The following is a 20,093-nucleotide window of genomic DNA, read 5'->3' as shown; positions in this document are numbered from 1 at the left end:
CTCGGTGAGGCCTCTGCGAGAGCAACGGAAACCGAACGAGCGCGGGACGAGGACGGACATTCAGGATCGAAAGAGTAAGAGAGGGAAGACAAGCTACGCTTCACGGATGGCGGGACGAGGAAAGCGGGGCAGAGAGGAAAGAGAAACCTCACGGACTCCATCGAAGAGTCCGTGAGGACCGACGTGTAACTTCCATTCACTGTCCCGGGAACCACGTATAACCTGGTACGCATTGAAACGACCTGCACGGTTTTTGTACAGTCTTCGTCAAAATTACTGGGACGTCTCGCTCGATAGAAAAGATAGGGCAAAATTCATATTCGGATGACGAGTCAAAATGATAAACGTTACGAATTCCTCTTCTGTAATCTTATGTTATACTGTTAGCGTTGTTTACATTTCGTATATAATTCTGAAGACGACCGTCGACCCTCCTCCGCTCAAAAGTATTAAAAAACACTGTGCAAATAGAAATTTGCTAATACGACTAACAATTTCGGTGCCTCTTGCGGTACAACAAATCTTCCTACGTTAACACCGCGATATTGATCGAGATATTACTCAACGAACAAATAAAAATAACGTCACGGATAAATGTTATCCGTTGGTTAATGGTTATCTCTTATTTTACTTCCGTCTACTCGAGAGAGACACGGACTTTGAAATTTTAACGAACTGTACTAATCGTTCCATTCCCTTTCGAGCAGATCTTACGACACTGATTTATTTGTGTTTACATCGTTGAGACACCTATATCTACATTCGAAACACACATCCTTCCATAAACGTCATTTTTTTCTTTAATTTTTGCGACGAAGGAAACGGAGATTACGTATCCGGAGAACGCGACGGCGGAACAGGTGGCACGCCACTTTGCCAATTTCGAAGAATCTCTGGAATTTTGCATGCTCCAGGACATCTCACGGTAACAGTCGAAGTTTCGATACCCAATTAATGACGCATATCGCGTTGTAAAGGATAAGGAATTTATCGATTTATTTATTTTCGTTACGAAGACATCGTTTATAATGAATTATAACCTGTCGTTAGTCATCGTCGATTGTGTTCGCGCGGGCAAGAAATTAAATACGTTATGTGCTGTACAGTCAACCACCTATCGCAAATTTTCCTCAAAGCGAATTGCATTGTTCACTTACTTCGTGTACTTCTCCTTGCATCTGCTTAAACCTCCCTCCAAATGTTTTCGCAGATCTGAAATTTCGATTCATCTTCCGGTTCTGTAATGCACGTAGGAGAAGTACGCGTCCGCCCCGTGTAACACTCCAACGAATCCGCTCATCATCTGCGAATACAGGATACATTGAACAAACAAGAAATAATGTATGTATATGCATAGAGATAAATTATTCCTCCTTCGTCCGAGGAGGATAGATAAATTCCTATCGTTCGAATAGAAATTTAACGAGTTACAGTACGTACATAGGCGGCTGTCATTGCAGGATATACATCAAAACCTGGTCTTAAGTGATATTCCGGTAAGAGGAAAATCTTTGTGGAGAACGCCAAATACGATGCCGAGCTCAGGTACAAGAACGAAGCTAAAGCGTTGAACATCATTTCCTGGAACGTTTACAACACGAAATTCACGAAGGATCGCACGTGAGTCAATCGATATTAATGGCGGACAGTTCTACGTACGAAAAGCGACGATCTGATTAATTTGTACGATTTTTCAGAGACGATGTAGCAGGCCAGCAGCACCGCCGACGTCAGGAAACAAGCCGAAGACGTGGTCAGAGATCCTTCGAAAGCCGAGCCGATCGTTGTGCTGTACCTCAAACCGTAGTTAATTAACAAGCTCTGTATCAAGCCACTGATTACCTGCAAAACGCATGCACGCTATCGATCGTCGGTGCTAAATATTTTTCAACCGTTTCTCTTACAGAGAATATAAGCAATGAATTTTTATTTACAGCGAAGGTAAATTATAGTACTTTATATTTAAATTACGGCACTTCAGAAATGGATTCTACACGAGAAAACAATAAATTCGTACATTAATGTTTCGTATTGGGGGTTGGAATAATTCTTTCGAAAGATGATAGTAGTTTAACTAATTCCACTCGACTATTTACGAACTCAGTATCTGAATGTTGTATTTTAATTTCGTAAATACTTTCCGTGAACATTACTAGGTGTCAGATTATCGAAATACGTCGAGTGTGAAAACGAAAAGTTTGTCGAGTCGACAAATGGCGGATACGAAGCTTGAGTATGGGTTTATTGTTATAAATAATACCTTGACAAACAGAGAGGATAAGACAGTCTCCAGGCTAATGTTTAAATGCAAGGAGGTTATTTTGAACACCTATTGCGAAGATCAGTGAATGCGGTCAAATGGGAGACGTGTTTATATGAACTTTTGCCATTGTTTTCTTACGTAGAATCCATCTCTGAAAATTGTAAAGAGTACATTTCATATACTTCTGACATACAGGATGTTTCAAAATGATGTGCAAGTCTGATATGATTCATCGCAAATTCGTCTCCTGCTAAGGGAAATGAAGAAATTCTCCAAATCCATTTGTTTTGACGCGCGAGAACGTCATGGCACTATTTACGTCCCAGACAGCTGATCGCGCAGCTGCATACACACGCACTTATGCACGAGAATCTCCTATTTATGACGTTCTCGTACGCAAAACCTTTATCTTCCCGTGTAAACTGCACGTATCCAAAAATAGAAGTTTTAGATTGTAAAATGAATTTAACGCACGAAGGACTTTTCGCTTTCTACGAGCATAAAAGATTACGAGACGGACTCGCAAAGTATTAAAAGCAAAATGTTTTTCTTTTAATACAGATTCCTCGTATCTGATTATGAGACGAGTTATCTTTTCGTTCCACTTATTTTAAATAGAATAAATATACTTTGGAGTTCAACGCGAGGCTTGGATTGAAACAGAGAAATAAGCAATTATGCGAGGGGTGCTATTCTCTTGTTCCACGCAGTGGTACGAAAGCGATGCGTTAAAAGGTATTGTGACGCGTTCGTCTCCGTTAATTTAATCATTCGGGACAAAGCGTGAGTCAACCGGACATGGAAAGGGATAACAGACCGAACGTACCGCTTCGCAGAGCTTCAGAATTCCGGGCGTAGTCTTGAGGAATTCCACGTGTATGCACGTGCAACATCTGCAAAAACAACACCCGATACCTCCGGCAGCATGGGTGCTGGCGGACGACATCCTGATCATCGGACCAGTTCCGTTTCTGCCCATATCGATCTTTGTTCGACGATCTGTTTACCAGTCTAGCCGTGAATCGTTTGATCTCGACGTTCAGTTGCACCCGATGTCCGATAAACTTCGATGCTGTTCGTCGAAGGTTTCGCGGCAGTATCCGTTATCAAATCGTGGGTTTACGCAATTAATAAGTTCATTGAACTGTCTCGTCTACGCCCGGACCCTTAATTCGATCGCTCTAATTGGTTAAACGGCGATTCATTTGCATCGTTACGGACTGTGAGCCAAATGGATCGACTCCGTGATCTTTAGCCGGACTCGAGAACACGGATTGCCACTCGTGACCGATGGACGAGCAATTCTCCGTGCGTCGGGGGAAACGCAACCGTGTACGCGAACGTTTCTTAACAAACTGAGGGTGTTTTACCAGTTGATCCAGAACGTTTAAATGTCGTCGAACCCCCCGCGTCGCATTCAACGCGAGGGATATAGATGTCTATTTCTGGCACGTGCCGAGCCAAAACGAATATGTAGCCGTCTGCACGGCCGTCGTGCAGGAAATTGAAAAAAAAAGACCCAAACGGAAATCTCTGTCGGCGAAGAGGGTTCGAAGAACGCCGGCAATCGTGATCCAACCGCGATTGACTCCTCGCTGAGGAGAACGTCGCAACAGTGGGGCAATTCTGAGCCAAACACAGGAAGAATTATGTTAGTTACAAGTATAATTTTGCCTAAAACACTCGTGCGTCGGTAGATCGATTAGATAATAGAATTAACTGTGGATGTGCGGGCGTGCCATTTTCCCACCCTTGCGATACCTTTCAATAAGTTATAAATATGACCACATGTGCTAGAAGGTTTTATATAAGGACCATATAATCGTCCTCAGCAGCAAAATGTCCAAATTTATCGAGAAATAATTTCCATTGCTGTTGTTACAAGATACTTTGTAAATTTGAATATGTGATTATACTTAGAAGGCTGGTATTTTAATTCAAGACAAACATCCATTGAATTTTCTACTTCAACATATACATTGCGGATGCTATGATATTTATTCTGTTAGACTCGTAAATACATAGGTTTGATTTGAATTATTTCAAGATGGTGAAAACTGACCGCCATTCGTGGAGAAGAGGGCGTTAAAATCACCTCTCAATTTTCATGTTGGTATGAGATGCCAGACGGAGTTCCGGGTGCACCGGGGACACCTCATTCCACTTTCTCACACTATGCCAGATTACGTGTACGTGAGCTCGTAGAGTTTCGGAGAATCGACAAAGGCAAACTGACACGTGCCCTCTTTTTCGATTCTCCGAAGCTATTCGAAGTAATTTCGAAATGTTCAAGTTTGTCGAGGAATAGTTCGTTACCTTCAACGTTAGATGGCGCTTATTTATCGATCTCAAACCCCCTGGTGCTAAAACGTCCAAGTTTGTCATGGAATAGTTTGTTACCTTCAACGCTAGATAACGCTTAATTATCGACCTCAAACCCCCTGGTGCTAAAACGTCCAAGTTTGTCATGGAATAGTTTCTTTCCCTCTTCCCATTATTCTATTATCTAGAAGCTATATGCCATCTCTTCGCAAGGCCGCCAGTATTTTGAAAATGTTCCGGACACTTTGGAAATCTGGATGGTAAAACGCCCAAGTTTGTCGCGGAATAGTTCGCTATTTTTAACGATAGATGGTACTTATTTATCGACCTCAAACCCTCTGGTGCTAAAACGCCCAAGTTTGTCGTGGAATAGTTCATATCGTCCACGCTAGATGGATTTCTCGACAAACTTGGACGTTTTAGCACCAGGGGGTTCGAGGTCGATAAATAAGCGCCATCTAGCGTTGATGGTAACGAAATATTCCATGACAAACTTGGACGTTTTAGCACCAGGGGGTTTGAGGTCGATAAATAAGCGCCATCTAGCGTTGAAGGTAACGAACTATTCCTCGACAAACTTGAACATTTCGGTCCGAAATTACTTCGAATAGCTTCGAAGAATCGAAAAAGAGAGCATGTGTCAGTTTGCCTTTGTCGATTTTCCGAAACTCTACGAGCTCACGTATGCGTGATTTGGCATGTGTGAGTAGTGCACCGGGTGGTGAATCTGGCATCTCTGGTACTCCCTCTAATCGTTAAAAATGTTAGTTGTCTAGCAGCTATTGGCAACATTGTAATGTAACGTTTAAAAGAGTTGCACTTCACGTGGTATTTGACATACACAGAAATTTCGTTTTATGATGTGTCATAGTTTTATATTAAACATGTAACAGTACAAAAGGTAAGACATACTATGCAAAAATCTGCATACTTTGTTATGAATGAATATGACGATTATGTAAATTTCTTTTGTAGGAAAAGAAAAGTCGTTCTATTTTAGGCGCATCCGGTGAAGGTGAATTACCCCCAGGGGTGGGGTCTCCTGTCATTTATACCAAAGAAGCGGTTGAGTTATGTCAATCACGTAAGAAACAATATTCAGTAATAAAACATGGCACGACCTATTGTACCTAGTCAACAAAAGTTGGCTGAGAAACTGACTATTCTAAATGATAGAGGTATTGGAATGTTAACTCGCATTTACAATATAAAAAAGGCGTGCGGCGATGCAAAATCGAAACCTAGTTTCCTTTCTGATAAAACTTTAGAATCGTCTATCAAGACAATTGTTAGAAAGTTTCCTAACATTGACATTAAGGGTCTTCAAACGATTACAAATCTTCGTAATGAGATTATTAAATCACTGTCCTTATATTATTACACTTTCGTCGACCTGCTCGATTTCAAAGACAATGTCTGTGAACTTTTAACTACAATGGATGCTTGTGGGGTACACATGGACATTACGATAAATTTTGATTTGACCAAAGGTTATTTGGATCTTGTTGTGACTTATGTCAGTTTGATGATACTGTTGTCGCAAGTGGAAGATCGTAAAGCAGTCCTAGGCTTATTTAACGCAGCTCACGAGATGGTACATAACCAATCTGACCCTAGCTTTCCTCGTTTGGGACAAATGATTATGGATTACGATGCACCGTTAAAAAAACTTTCGGAAGAGTTTGTTCCACATTCTAAATTGTTGAAGAATGCTCTTACTTCTTTGTGGCCTATTTATCCTGGAAGAAACTTGTCTGCAGACACATGGAGGGCTGATCAAAAACTCAGTCTTGTCGGTAGTCCTGGAAAAATACTTAAAGCGGCAGCAACAGATACTATGTCTTGTGAAACTTTAAGTTTGGATAGGATAGAAAGATGGGTTATTTTAGGATTTACGTTATGTCATTCGTTCTTGAGTCAAGAACAGCCTAGTAAACTTTGGACCACAGCTTTGGAGTCAGGTTGGGTTTTAGCTTTGTTCAGAGACGAAGTGATTTATATACATCAGTATATACAAATATTTTTCGAAAGTATAAAAGGATACAGTAAAAGAGTATCCGAAGTAAAAGAGTGTTACAATCAAGCTGTACAAAAAGCTGGCTACAGACATAGAGAAAGAAGAAAGTTTTTGAGAACAGCATTGAAAGAATTAGGTTTAATTTTAACTGACCAACCTGGTCTTCTGGGACCAAAAGCACTGTTGGTTTTAATGGGACTCTCTCACGCAAGAGACGAAGTTCTATGGCTCTTAAGACACGGTGTTAATCCACCAACACAAGGGAAAAGCAAAGGAAGGGGCGGAGAAGATTTAGTGGATCGTCAGTTACCCGAATTATTATTTCATTGCGAAGAATTAAGAGCATTAGTGAAAAAATATTCCCAGGTTTTGCAGAGGTATTACGTGCAGTTTTTATCAGGATTTGATGCTCCCGCTTTAGATCAAATGATACAGAATCTTCCGGTTTGTCCCGAGGATGAAGGAGCAATTCTTAGCGACATGTGTTCAAAGATAGCTAGTCTAACAGTGAAACAGGTCGAAGATAACGAACTTTTTGATTTTCGGGCTTTCAGATTGGATTGGTTTCGATTGCAAGCGTACATGTCGATTGCAAAGTGTAATATGAATTTAGCTGATAATAGAGAATTAGCATCATTTATGGATACAGTAGTGTTCCATACCAAGATGGTAGATAATTTAGATGAAATGTTAGTTGAAACATCCGACTTGTCCATCTTTTGCTTCTACAGTAAAGTGTTTGAAGATCAGTTTCACATGTGCTTAGAGTTTCCTGCTCAAAATAGATATATCGTCGCTTTCCCTTTAATATGCAGCCATTTTCAAAGCTGCACGCACGAGCTGTGCCCGGAAGAACGCCATCATATTCGAGAAAGAAGTCTATCGGTCGTCAATATGTTCTTGGATGAGATGGCTAAAGAAGCCAAGAATATTATTACGACTATATGCGATGAACAGTGCAATATGAGCGACAAACTGCTGCCAAAACATTGCGCCCTATTGATCTCGCAAGTGGTGAATCGTAAAAAGAAGGACAAAAATAAAAAGAATATGTATGAAATTCATAAACCGGGTATAGAAAGTTACCGAAAAACCAGAGAAGAACTTACAACGATGGACAAACTTCACATGGCGTTGACGGAGCTATGCTACGCTATTAATTACTGTCCCACCATTAACGTATGGGAATATACCTTTGCACCAAGAGAGTACTTGCATCAGCATCTAGAATCAAGATTCGCAAGGGCGCTTGTTGGAATGGTCATGTACAATCCAGATACCAGCGAAATCGCGAAACCGTCGGAGCTCTTTGTCAGCGTTCGATCTTATATGAACGTTCTACAGACAGTTGAAAATTATGTGCACATAGATATCACTCGCGTATTTAATAATGCCCTGCTCCAGCAAACGCAAGAGTTGGACAGTCACGGCGATAAAACCATCGCTGCATTGTACACGCAATGGTATTCGGACGTTTTATTAAGACGCGTCAGCGCTGGCAATATTTGTTATTCCGGTAATCAAAGAGCGTTCGTTAGTTTGTCAGTAGAAGGTGCAATACCATTCAACGCGGAAGAATTTTCAGACATTAACGAATTGAGAGCGTTGGCTGAACTCATCGGGCCGTATGGGATGAAAATGTTAAACGAGAACTTGATGTGGCACATAGCAAGTCAAGTCCAACAGCTGAAAAAATTAGTCTCTGGTAACAAAGACGTTCTTATTTCCCTGAGGACAAACTTCGATAAGCCGGAAGTGATGAAGGAGCAGTTCAAAAGGTTGCAGCAAGTAGACAATGTACTACAACGAGTTACAATTATAGGCGTAATCCTAAGTTTTCGACAGTTGGCGCAGTCCGCGTTGGTCGACGTCTTGGAGGAACGGATACCGTTTCTTTTGAGCTCGATTTTAGACTTCAGACATCATTTACCGTCTGGCGATCCCATGCGCGTCGTTTCGGAAATGACGTCGGCAGCAGGTTTGACCTGCAAAGTTGACCCGACGTTAACGGCAGCGCTTAGGAGCCAAAAATCCGAAGTAGACGAGGACGAGCATTTGCTCGTTTGTTTGTTAATGGTCTTCGTGGCTGTTTCGATACCAAAATTGGCTCGGAATGAGAACTCCTTTTATCGGGCGTCTCTCGAAGGGCACTCGAATAACATACATTGCATGGCGACTGCGATAAACAATATCTTTGGTGCATTATTTACTATCTGCGGCCAAAACGATATAGAGGACAGAATGAAAGAATTCCTAGCTTTGGCGTCGTCCAGCTTGCTCAAACTAGGTCAAGAAGCTGACAAAGAGGCAATCAAAAACAGAGAATCTGTGTACCTTCTGTTGGACCAGATAGTCCAAGAGTCGCCGTTTTTAACGATGGATTTGTTAGAAAGCTGTTTCCCGTATGCGTTAATACGCAACGCTTATCATGACGTGTATAAGCTTGAACATTCACAGCCATAAAAGCATTGATGGGAAAAAAAAGATGTGTGTGTATTTTCAGCTTGCCGCTCAGGGTTACTTTTTTACGTCCACTTTTACCGGATTTCATTTGAAAAAAATGCATTTTGTATAGAGCAGTACTTGTATTTCATATTTGATACTTGGCTTAGGATACGCTATAGCATACAAATAATACCTTCTTTTTCAGTATTCCGTTACATGTCGTCTGTGCGTAAGGAATGTTTTATATTACAGGTGAAGCTTAAAATGCTGCCTGTCTAAGAATCGAAATACATACGTACCATATAGTAGATATATCTCTATCTGCTACATTTTCTAATGTATAATTGTAACTTTTACAATAGTTTATAAAATAAATACAATTATCTATAAATTGTGGTTTTATTTCCATTTCATTTTTCATTTAATTTCAATAGATATATCGTGAAATATCGTGTTCGCGTTTTTATTGCACAAGGAAAGGAGTTTAGTTGGAACTAATTTTATTTTATTTTCTATTTAGTAGCAAACCTCGTTTCGGTTTAAAACATTTCAATAAAATGTATTACAAAACTGTAAATATATTTTTTAGTATTAGTCAAAGTGCAAAGTATTGTTTTTTTAAATTCGATACTGTCGATTTTACTGATTTTTACGCGAGTTTTTTACCTATCTGGGATAAAGGAAATACATTTTATGAGGTATATGTTTTATTTGGGACAGAACGAGCAGCACGATCGCATAAATGTAAAATGTATGCTTTATTTACTTCTTTACAATGTTTTTGTTTTTTCTCTTTAATCACATTAACATAACACAAGAGATTCACAATCATATTCCTTTTTATTTATAATATTCTTAAAACACTCGCCGCGTTCTAAACATTTGAGAAAAAGAGAGAGTGGTGGTCTGAAGCTACGTTCAGGCGATTGGTCAGTATCATGCTCAATAAGATTTATATAAAAAAGTTCAACTTAAAGTTACAGCATTGAGACTGGATGAATGTAAAAAGGAAAACACTACGGGCACCTCGAATGTTAAAAATAAGTCGGTGATTCTGAAACGTTCAAGCAACTGTTTCTGTGTTGAATGTTACGTTGCCTTGGTCAAACGAGACGACTTGGTTTTTTGGCAGAATAAAGTCGGAACGGGTAAGGGAACCGATACAGATGAAAAAACTAATCTCAGATGCACGATGTTGATAGGTCACCACATTTTTGGATCGATAGAAAAAATATAATCTTCGATTTCTTTTTTGTTTCTTCCTCACTAACATTATGTACAAGTGATAAAGTAGTGTGTTATCGCGTCACAGTGACGCAGTGTCTGGATTAAGATAGGTACATAGACGATGCTAATTCTGCGAGCAATCTGAATTTCGTTCTTCCAATCGAAGAAGCGTGCTCGCCGTTTAAAGAGTATATTTATCACAAAATGTGCAGCGAAATCGCGCGATTACGGAATAACAATTACGTAGAACACGATCTTAATCCAGACGGCGCGGAAATGAATAAGCTTAAGCATATGTAGTAGAGACTTCTCGGGGTGGTGGGTGGGTGGGTGGGGGGAGGGGGAGGGCAAATGATGAAGGAGAACGTACTTTTGTTTTTTAATCGTTATGCTTCTCATACGGATAAGCAACATCTTCGTCAACTAGATACTACAACTTGGCCCCATTCCACGCTCGTCTTAGGCTTTTACTTTTTTCTTCTTTTTTTTTTTTTATAAACAACGCCCGCTATTTACCATTATTTCTTCCCGTTCTTGTCGCAAGAACGCGTACGGCTGTCCTTTGATCGTATATTCAGTCGGTTTGAATCGTTTTTATGGCAGTGAAATGGAAGCAAGGATAAATTCATTACGAACGATTTGGAAACATCGACCAACTCGTTTCCGAATAAGACTTCGACAGTGGCTCGGAAGCAAAATATGATCGATCAACAGTTTGTCTTTTTCTTTCATTCTTCTATAAATTGCCTATGGATGTATCGCCGTTGATACTCGATTTTTTTCGTAAGTTTATACTATCAGACGTATCGTTACTGCTAAACGTCGTATAATACTGATTCCCGTACGTCGTTAATTCTGATGCTAGAAGACTATCGATCCTTTTTTTTTTTTCCTTTTCTTGCTACGCGCTATTACGAATGGCAGTAAAACACAGACTCGTGGCCCGCGAGTAGGGAGACCACGAACTGAAAAATCATACGATGGATCGGACGAGCGATTACGAATGGGACCAAACGGAATCCCGTGTTGCATCTATATGCAAGAATCTTCAAAACTTCTTAAATAATCTACATCGAACGATCCGTCCCGGATCCACGCTGGATCGTCGTTAAAAGTCGTCACCATTAAAAGTTAAGTGCTCGATTACACGCACGTACAGGCATTCGTTCGTCATCCTTGTAACTTCCGTCTCGATTACAAAATACAGAATAATATTTCGCTATAATACAGATCTGATATAAAAACAAGTATTTTTTTTGTATTTCGCTTTACCATTTGTTATGGTTATATAATTATCATTCATGATAATCGCGCGTACGTACATTCACGCGCGTCTGCCCGCGTGTTTATACGTACACGAGCAATATCAACATATGTACAGAGGTTGAACACTCTCTCTTTTATTCTTGCACGCCCGTATTCGCTCCATGTCGTTTAGGTTCTCTTTCCCCAACCCGCTTTCGTTCGTCTCTCACATATGATCTCTCGCACGATCTTCTTTTACAATCACATTGCGACTATTGTACATCTCCACACAACCCGCAAACTCGTATCCCCGCGATATATCGGCAGACACGCACCTTCGCCCTTTGTGTTTTCGCCATCCCTAGAAACGTTCCTTCCGTGGTCTTAAAATCAGAGACGGGCAACATTATTATCTGCGCGTACACATTAGGGTCAACGAACGAAAGAAACAGCTTTTGATTCGTCATTTGTTCGGTAAATATCTCTACCGGTAATTACAGTTTACGGTCAAGCAAATAAAAAACTTATTCGAATGAACGTCGAAAAGAAATCGTACGGTATTTCTACTCGTCGTCAGTGCCGCGAATAAAACTTTGCCGCGTCTCTGCTTAAAATCGTTTCGCCTAACTTTCGCGATGCGTGGAACTGTCGTGACGTCGAACGGTACACGTAATGACACTTTTCTTCGATCTTTTATGAAATATGGAAAGACAAGGACAATAGAAAACGCGCATTCAGAAACGTTGGCAAGCTTGATACCGTGGCGTTATAAAAAAGTATAAGGAGGAGAATAAATGCTAGGTCGCGGGGGCTAAATAATTAGTGATAAACCACCTTGGCAGCGACGATAACGATTTTCATCTTTGATTATTGTTGTTGTTGCTACGATTTGCAATTCTGATGGAAAGAATCGGACAAAATTTGCTCGAGAAGGCTCGACGAGGGACGAGCAAAAGAAAAAAAAAAAACAAAAAAAAAATTCAGTCGATCGCGTAAACGTTTTTTTTTTGGCGTTTCGAGAAAGGAAGCGAGTATATATCGTGCGGGATCTATTTGGTGTACAACTCGCCGTTCCGGAACGCGTACGGATTTTCCTCTTTTTCGCATACGAGTGTGCAGCTGTGCACGAATACGCTGCTTGAGCCCACATATATTAAAACATGTTTATATTTCAAGAGGAGGCCTCGTCTTTGGTCCGCCATGCGCATAATTAAAGCGCGTTTACGGTACAGCCCCCGATAATTGCAAGTTAAAACCGTATTTAAATATAACTTATAACATTCGCGACAGCGGATATAAATTATCATCTGCAATAGATAACTAATTAATAATAGTAATAGTATTAATAATAATAATAATAGTAATAATAATAGTAAGCACAATTATAGTAATATCAATGTTGTTCAATATCATTTTTATCGGTATAATTGTTAATGAAATATCGTTATAAAAAAATCTTTTTTCTTGTCGTTTCTTTCTTTTTTTTTCTTCATAGTCTCTCGTAGCTTTGCTCGTTTCAATTGGCTAATAAAAATTAGTATAAGAATATTACATATCATTAATTATTATACTACAATGGTAGAGATCAAGTGAATGACCTGCAATAGTTTGGTAATGGTAGACGTGAATCTTCGCTCCGGAAAGCGACGGTGAACAAAAAGAGACTTAAAAATGGTTTCGCTAAACGACATTTTGTACATCGCGATTGATGTGTACGTTCGTCTTAAAAATTATATTAAAGGTCTTCTCCTGAACTTAAATCCCGTCTTAATAAAAAAAACTAACGTCTCAAAATCTAAGTTCGAATAGAAAAAAAAAACTTCGGATAAAAAAGAAAAAGAAAATATTCGTTTAAAAGTCTACGATCTTGTAACGTTTAAGAGTTAAAAGGTACAAGGTACGTTCAGTAGGAGCTTCTCAAAAGTTACGTTTATCATCCTAACACTTATTCCAAATATATATTGTCGTATCCGGTCTCCCATCGAACTTCCCCTCTTCTTCTAACGAACAGTCTCATCGATCGCTTGAAAAAAAAGAAATAAAACAAATAATAAAAAAATAAAATAAAAAAAAAACCTCGCTTTCGAGAACGAATCACACGAAAATACGATTTCCGTCCAGAAATCGATGCATCAACGCTACTATGCAATCTTGGCCATAAAAATGTTCGTTCGTCGAACGGGGCAAACACACGCTTACGTCCAGTACCATAATATTTTATTGCTGTGCGAATCCAGCGTTGTTCGTTAAAATGACTTTGATCGTTACGTTGTTTTTTTTTTCCTTTTTTCTTTTTACAATGAAAGAATCTCGCGAACAAAGAAGTCCTTTCGAAGCGTTTTGCAATAATTCCGTTTGAACGATCGCAATACTTAAATGGCAACGCGGAGGAATCATGCGGCAAACATTGAAAAGACGAATTACGTGAAAGTGTATGATAATAGATTACTAAGGATTCGTAAGTTTATGATCTATCATATCCGATGCTTGTCATTCGTCCCGTCGTTTCCGCGAACGTCGATTTCCTAGCGTTATCGCCGATATAGAATCAGCCTGATGTACCCCCCCCTCCCCCAAACATATGTATCACCATTGATCCTAGCACACTTCACCAATTTATTTGCAATCCCGGAACCGGACCTCTTTGCTGTGAATGACTCGAACCCGGAATAAAGAGAACGCCGATCGGCGATCGTCGATACTTTCGAAACGCACTCGATCACGCTCTTCCATCCCCGTCTCGATCATGGTTCCCAATGGAACACCGTGTCCGGTGGATCGGCTCGTTTCACAGTTTGGCATCGTACAGAGATAGGTTACAGTGCGACGGTACCGAGACTATTCCTCGTCCGCGGTAGTTCTCTAGGATCGTCACACCTTGTTGTGATGTCTCATCTCGTAGGCTGCGGCCCTCCCACCTCCACCGGAACCCGAATAGGCACCGGCGTACAGTTCTGGGTGGTTGGACCGACCATAGTTGGGTGCTGCGCCGCTACTGGTTGGCGCACTAGCTGTGGGAACCGAGCGATAGCCTGCTTAAAGTGTAGAAAGGTATTCAACTATGAAATTAAATATCGAAGCGAACGAAACGACGTGTGAGAGCCAAGAACGATCGTCGGCTGTACACTGGAGAGCACGAAACGGCGGAAATTATGAGAACGGATCTATGATTATCATGCGCTTGTATCTGTTAACACGTTGCCGACGGAAGAGCTGTTCTACAGGTCGATTTTCACCCCAGAAGCCTCAGACCTAACTACAATCTGTCAGATTACAACACAGTGGATCAATGGTTGCAAGCTTCAAATTGATTTTATCGAAATTTTTGTGTTTGGTGGTACACAGGGTGTTCGGCCACACCTGGGAAAAATTTTAATGGGGGATTCTAGAAGCCAAAATAAGACGAAAATCAAGAATACTAATTTGTTGATGGAGGCTTCGTTAAAAAGTTATTAACGTTTGAAGTTCCGGTCGTACTGAATTTTTTTCTCGAAAATGCGCAGGATTTCGGGAGTATATCTATTCACCAAAAATGATTGTAATTAACCCACGCAACCGAAAATAATTTTTCCAGAACGATTTGAAATTTTTTTTTTCGTTGAAAAATTTCAGCACCTGTCGATTTTTCTTAAAAACTCCTTTTTCATTTTTAGTAATTTTGTTTGACGCCCTACAGAAAAGTTGTCTAATACTTTTTTGTAGGTACCCATGAGCTCTACTTCAGAAAAAAGTTTCATTGAAATATATTCACAATTGTAGGAGTTATGATTGTTTGAAAATTGGACCATTTTTATGGGGTTTTTCTCATTTTGCGAGGTCAAGGACCAACTTTTCGAATATTTTTGCGATTTGTACATATTATCCAGCAAAATACGCGTAGTTTGCTTTTTTAAACATTAAAATCGTCCAATCCGTTCAGAAGTTATGACGTTTTAAAGATTCGCATGAAAATTCGGGCAGACATTTCTGGCCAGAAATTATATTTTCGGTAAGGAATTTTTTTCTCGAAACTGAGTAGGATTTCGAGGGTATGTCTGTTGACCAAAAATGCTTGCAATAGACCCCTGTAACTAAAAATAATTTTTTTAGAACGATTTGAAATTTTTTTTTTCCGTCGAAAAATTTCACACCTTCTCGAATTTTTTCCTCGAAAGTGCGTAGAATTTCGGGGGTATGTCTATTCACCAAAAATGATTGTAATTGACCCCCGCAACCAAAAATAATTTTTCCAGAACGATTTGAAATTTTTGAATGTAATTGTTAATAATTTTTTAACCAAGCCTCCATCAACAAATTGGTATTCTTGATTTTCGTCTTATTTTGGCCTCTAGAATCCCCCATTAAAATTTTTCCCAGGGGTGGCCGAACACCCTGTATATCCATCTGGAGAATTATTTTCTACGAGACTGATAATATACTATTATTGTAAAAATTCTAAACTTATCGTTACATTCGATATTAATAATTTTTGTAAATGCATCCAAGACAAAATGAACGTAATATCGAAAGGAGTTATTTCTGAATTGGTAAATTTGTTTTAATGGGCCTTTGATTGTCAGAGGCCTGTAGGTACGCCAAAATTGTATTCAATGGCCCACGTTCATTCAGTTGATACTATCGTTGTAGGCTATCGTTTCAAATAGTAACGACTAGTTTCGAATTGACTTTTGTTTAGCGGTACATTGATTGGAAATCGATCAGTAGATATGTATTGGATCGAACAGCGTGTGTTCGGGTTTATTTAAAGAGCGTCGAAAAGCATTTACGTCCAAGAATCGATGAAGAAATTAGATTATTATATTTTTGAAGAAATCGTCCGTCGACAAAGTGTTAAAAGTATCGCCAAGATACTGCCACTACGTTCCTCTAATCATTCAAAAGCTGTAACCTTTCTCCACTTCCTTCCCCACACCGAAAACTCGATTGAAACGAATAATAATGATGCAGAAGCGGAAGGAATAAAAAAAACTCTCGATAGTATAAATATAACGAAAGTATCGAAAAGTATGCTTGTCGATACAATAAATAAATGACAAATAATTGTCAATTTTGAAACAAGTCTAAATCTACAAACATGAAATTGAAATTATAATTGTAAACATTAATGGGAAATAGCAGAAGCAGAAACAAAAATACCTAGAAATACATAGACTTAAAAAAAAATATACAGATGAAATTATATTCTAATGTTTATAATTGTAATCTTAATTTCAAATTCACGGGTTTATAATTTCGATTTAGCTTATCTAAAACTGATAATTGATTGTCACTTAGATAAGAGTCTCAAAGGCGATAAGAAAGTTAGGAGCAAATACAAGAACTAGCATTGGACTGCTCTATTAAAAAAATTGATCGACAAAGACTTGGTATTAGATATCCGCTGGAGCCTGTTAATGTTCTTCGCGTGTTATTATATTTTATTCGTGAATTTGCTCCTATCAAAGGTATAGAGTATAGGCCCCAGCTCACCTCTGTAGGTCATAGAATGATAGTATCAGGTAGTGATGCGCGTCAATCAATGCGAAGGAAATGCAAACAGGAAAAAACATTGATGTAGTTGCGGGTCACATAGGAACAAATATGAGTTCGTTCCACAAATAATGTCATTTTCGCAAACGAGATTAATATAATCAAAGATGAGCACCGTGTTTGTCGATCAGTAATATCAGTATTGATATTAGATAACTCCTATGTTTAAATCTGTAGGTTCATATACTAGGAAAGATATAAGATGATAGTTCTTAACTATATTACTTTGTTTCCTGTGTTAATCTTTTTGCATGCAATTTTGGCAATTTAACACGGATTATTTCTTTTGTATGTCATCAAAGGTAGAGTAAAATATATTTACGATATTTGAACATTTTCCAAATTTCAATAACGAACAACGAAATCTACCAATAAATAAACCCAGTTGTTCTACAGTCTCTTCTACTGTTAACTCGTAACAATTCGTTACATTATGGAAATGTAAAAGTCAGATATGTCCATTTCTTTCTAACTGTCTTCAGGATATTACTTACAAAAACAAAACGCGACAAGAGAATGATTTGAATATCGAATCAAGATTAAATAGATTTAACACGAACGCGATGTATTTGCCTTTGTAAACGAGATTAGAAACGACATTACTCGCGGAACGACGCAATACACGAAAGCAAGCTACTTAGCTTGAGTTTAATCCATATCTTACGAGCTAAAATGCAAACATCCAGTATGTATTTTAACGAGCAATATTTACTAAGATCAAACTCGAGCAACGATAGCTGCATAAAGAAAGCGATTATTGTTGTGCGACCTACCTTTTGGATAATATTGCGCACCTCTGCCCTCTCCGTAGCCATGAGAGGGTCCTCGAGTTCCATTGTGGCCTCCTGGGGTTTGCCTGGGAGGTATACTTCTGGGACCAGCACCTCCTCCGCCATGTGGATGTCGCTATAGAAGTAAACGAACACATTGCAACAAACGTATACAAATAATACGCATTACTCTGTCACTTTACACGTTCATACGTACTATTCTTCTCAGAGTACTCATCGGCCTTCTCAAAGTATCGCTAATCCGCCTCGCTGGTGGTTTCTTAGGATTACTGGAAGGAGTATGCACAGCGCAGCATTTGATGAACAAGCCCATGAAAATAATGAAAGCTACGCCTATTAATAATACCGCCCACCAGAATTCCTGTAAAAAAAAAGAAACAAACAATCGACCGATTACATTAAACGCACGAGGATCGAATCGAACGCAAAGAAAGTTTCCCACTTACAGTGACCCATTGCGCTACCGTGAGCAATGTCTCCTTATTAAATAAAAGATTTTTCAGCCTAGCTAACGGCCCTTCCGCGTCCACTGCTCTGCACTTCAAAAATACGTCGCAATAACCCTGCGTGGCAAAATATCGTCAAATTATCGCCGCTGTCCGTGTGCTATTTATCGAAAGAGACATAACGATCGTGGCGTAGTCCCTCACCTGAAAGTTATCGCAGGGCGATCCAGGTCGAAGGCTAATACCACCTTCGGGCAGACCAACGATGTGCGCAAATTCGCTGGTACTGCGGCAACTGGATGGATCGGTTCCATTTTGGCAAGCTAACTCGCACAGTTTCCGTTTGTCGATATTCGGAATCACGTTGCTCGTCAAAAAGCATTCTGTCAGATTCCATTCCAGGCAAATCGATCCCGTGCATTCGCCATTGATGCACAACTGTCAACAAATTAACGGATACAGTTCGAAAATATTTCGCGTACCAAGTATTTCACGGGGGAGAAAAATAATCGAACGATCCCCCGAACCAGATTTCGGAACGGTTTATTTGATCGAGCTGTTCGGGCTATCGACGAATTTTTCGTAATAGATGCGTTCGAGAACGGGGAAAAGCTCCGTTTACCTGAGTTCCCTCGTTGCATCTGGTCTTGTTGGCTCTCGGTAGCGGTACAGGGCACTCGGACGAACTCCCATTGCAAGTCGAATTGTAACTGCAATCGGATTCCGCTTTGCATTGAACGCTCTTGGAGAGAGGTACGAATTGGCACGACTCGCTCGAACAGCAAGGCCCTTGGCTGGGACTGCAAGGAAAATAACCTCGTGATACGTGTAATCGCAAAAAATTCACACACGTTCTGAGTCATCGACCAACGATGTGTAACGCGATAGGCCCGTGGGAAAACTCTGCTACCGTTAAAATGTTCTCTAGCTGGTAACGGGTTCTCCATAGTTTACCGTGCAATGATCAAGATGCAAGGTGACGCGACACTTTCTTTGTTTACCGAGGCATTAAAGAATATCGTAGTTCTGGATCGTATCGAGGACTTTGCATCTTGCGAAGTACGTTATTTGAAAGCAATTTGTATTTCGTTAAAAATTAAAATAAAAACTAGCTTGTCTTTTTATTTATCTTAGCATAAAGGACTATGAAACGCATCGAAGGAAAGTTCTGTGTTCGGTAGGGGAGAAGTGGCTGAATTTATTACGAATTCTTAAAGGAAGAGGCAAAAATAATTAATTGTCAACGATTGAACGGATTAAAGGCTCGTCTAATTAACAGGAGTTTTGCTGGAAAAAGTGCAGCACAAGTTTCTAAAGTGTGCCGTCTATAAATCATACGATGCCTTTTAATAACCGCAAGCATAATCCCGCATCTGTTAGGGATTAGTATCCTGGAAGAGAGAAGCGCCATATCTGACTTTACCCACTTCCGTACGAAGACCTCGACGAGCACATAACGAGCTCATAATTTCTCCAACTAATAATAAATACGTAAGAAAAAGGAGACAAGTATTTTCCGTCGTTCGTATCTACAGTAGAGTTCCGATTATCCGGAATGTCCGAATAATTATTACATTACCTATAGTTGCGTTTACTAAAAATCAAAAACAAATTTTCAAGAAAAAATCATGAAAAAAAATTTTCAAATCGTTCTGAAAAAATTACTTTTGGTTGCAGTGGTCAATTACAATAATTTCTCGCGAATACACATACCCCCGAAATCCTACGCACTTTCGAGAAAAAAAATACTTTCTTCAACCTCTTGGTAATGTTTGGGCTGAAAAAATACATTGGATGTAAGGTCCACT

General features: G+C 39.5%; 3 protein-coding genes across 7 annotated transcripts in view; 1 reads left to right on the top strand and 2 right to left on the bottom strand.

Annotated features, from left to right (window-relative positions):
* Positions 1-1,192: 1,192 nt before the first annotated feature.
* On the bottom strand, positions 1,193-3,567 carry Sing (MARVEL domain-containing protein sing). Its single transcript, XM_076774561.1, has 4 exons — positions 3,090-3,567; positions 1,660-1,842; positions 1,441-1,581; positions 1,193-1,303 (listed from the first exon to the last, which is right to left on the bottom strand). Exons 1-4 carry the CDS (start codon positions 3,240-3,242, stop codon positions 1,226-1,228), a joined length of 555 nt encoding a protein of 184 aa, XP_076630676.1. The 5' UTR covers positions 3,243-3,567; the 3' UTR covers positions 1,193-1,225.
* A 1,702-nt stretch (positions 3,568-5,269) lies between these two features.
* Positions 5,270-9,411, top strand: Hem (Nck associated protein 1 Hem). The gene is made up of 2 exons (XM_076774826.1): positions 5,270-5,486; positions 5,561-9,411. Exon 2 carries the CDS (start codon positions 5,697-5,699, stop codon positions 9,063-9,065), a length of 3,369 nt encoding a protein of 1,122 aa, XP_076630941.1. The 5' UTR covers positions 5,270-5,486; positions 5,561-5,696; the 3' UTR covers positions 9,066-9,411.
* Positions 9,412-9,797: 386 nt separating this feature from the next.
* Kuz (zinc-dependent metalloprotease kuz) overlaps positions 9,798-20,093 on the bottom strand; it is a 134,988-nt gene continuing 124,692 nt past the window's right edge. For 3 of the 5 annotated variants that reach the window (XM_076774065.1, XM_076774068.1, XM_076774070.1), the window contains 6 exons: positions 18,908-19,085; positions 18,490-18,723; positions 18,286-18,402; positions 18,036-18,200; positions 17,822-17,954; positions 9,798-14,554 (listed from right to left, as the gene is read on the bottom strand). In XM_076774065.1, the coding sequence (XP_076630180.1) occupies positions 14,391-14,554; positions 17,822-17,954; positions 18,036-18,200; positions 18,286-18,402; positions 18,490-18,723; positions 18,908-19,085 (991 nt within the window). In that variant the 3' untranslated portion in view covers positions 9,798-14,390. The remainder of the gene's footprint in view (positions 14,555-17,821; positions 17,955-18,035; positions 18,201-18,285; positions 18,403-18,489; positions 18,724-18,907; positions 19,086-20,093) is intronic. The other 2 variants (XM_076774066.1, XM_076774067.1) reach the window with 2 other exon arrangements.

This window comes from Colletes latitarsis, chromosome 10, assembly GCF_051014445.1.
Source record: "Colletes latitarsis isolate SP2378_abdomen chromosome 10, iyColLati1, whole genome shotgun sequence".
Taxonomy (NCBI): Eukaryota; Metazoa; Arthropoda; class Insecta; order Hymenoptera; family Colletidae; genus Colletes; species Colletes latitarsis.
The sequence above is the reverse complement of the archived record's forward strand: the minus strand, read 5'-3'. Positions and strand labels throughout refer to the sequence as shown.

Bases quoted from the DNA above. Each gene is read 5' to 3' on its own strand.
- Sing (XM_076774561.1), bottom strand. From the start codon at position 3,242: ATGGGCAGAAACGGAACTGGTCCGATGATCAGGATGTCGTCCGCCAGC. The intron at 1,582-1,659 runs GTACGTAGAACT...TAAACGTTCCAG, and splicing joins TAATCAGATCGTCGCTTTTC to GAAATGATGTTCAACGCTTT. The intron at 1,304-1,440 runs GTACGTACTGTA...CTGTATTCGCAG, and splicing joins CTGCAATGACAGCCGCCTAT to ATGATGAGCGGATTCGTTGG.
- Hem (XM_076774826.1), top strand. From the start codon at position 5,697: ATGGCACGACCTATTGTACCTAGTCAACAAAAGTTGGCTGAGAAACTG.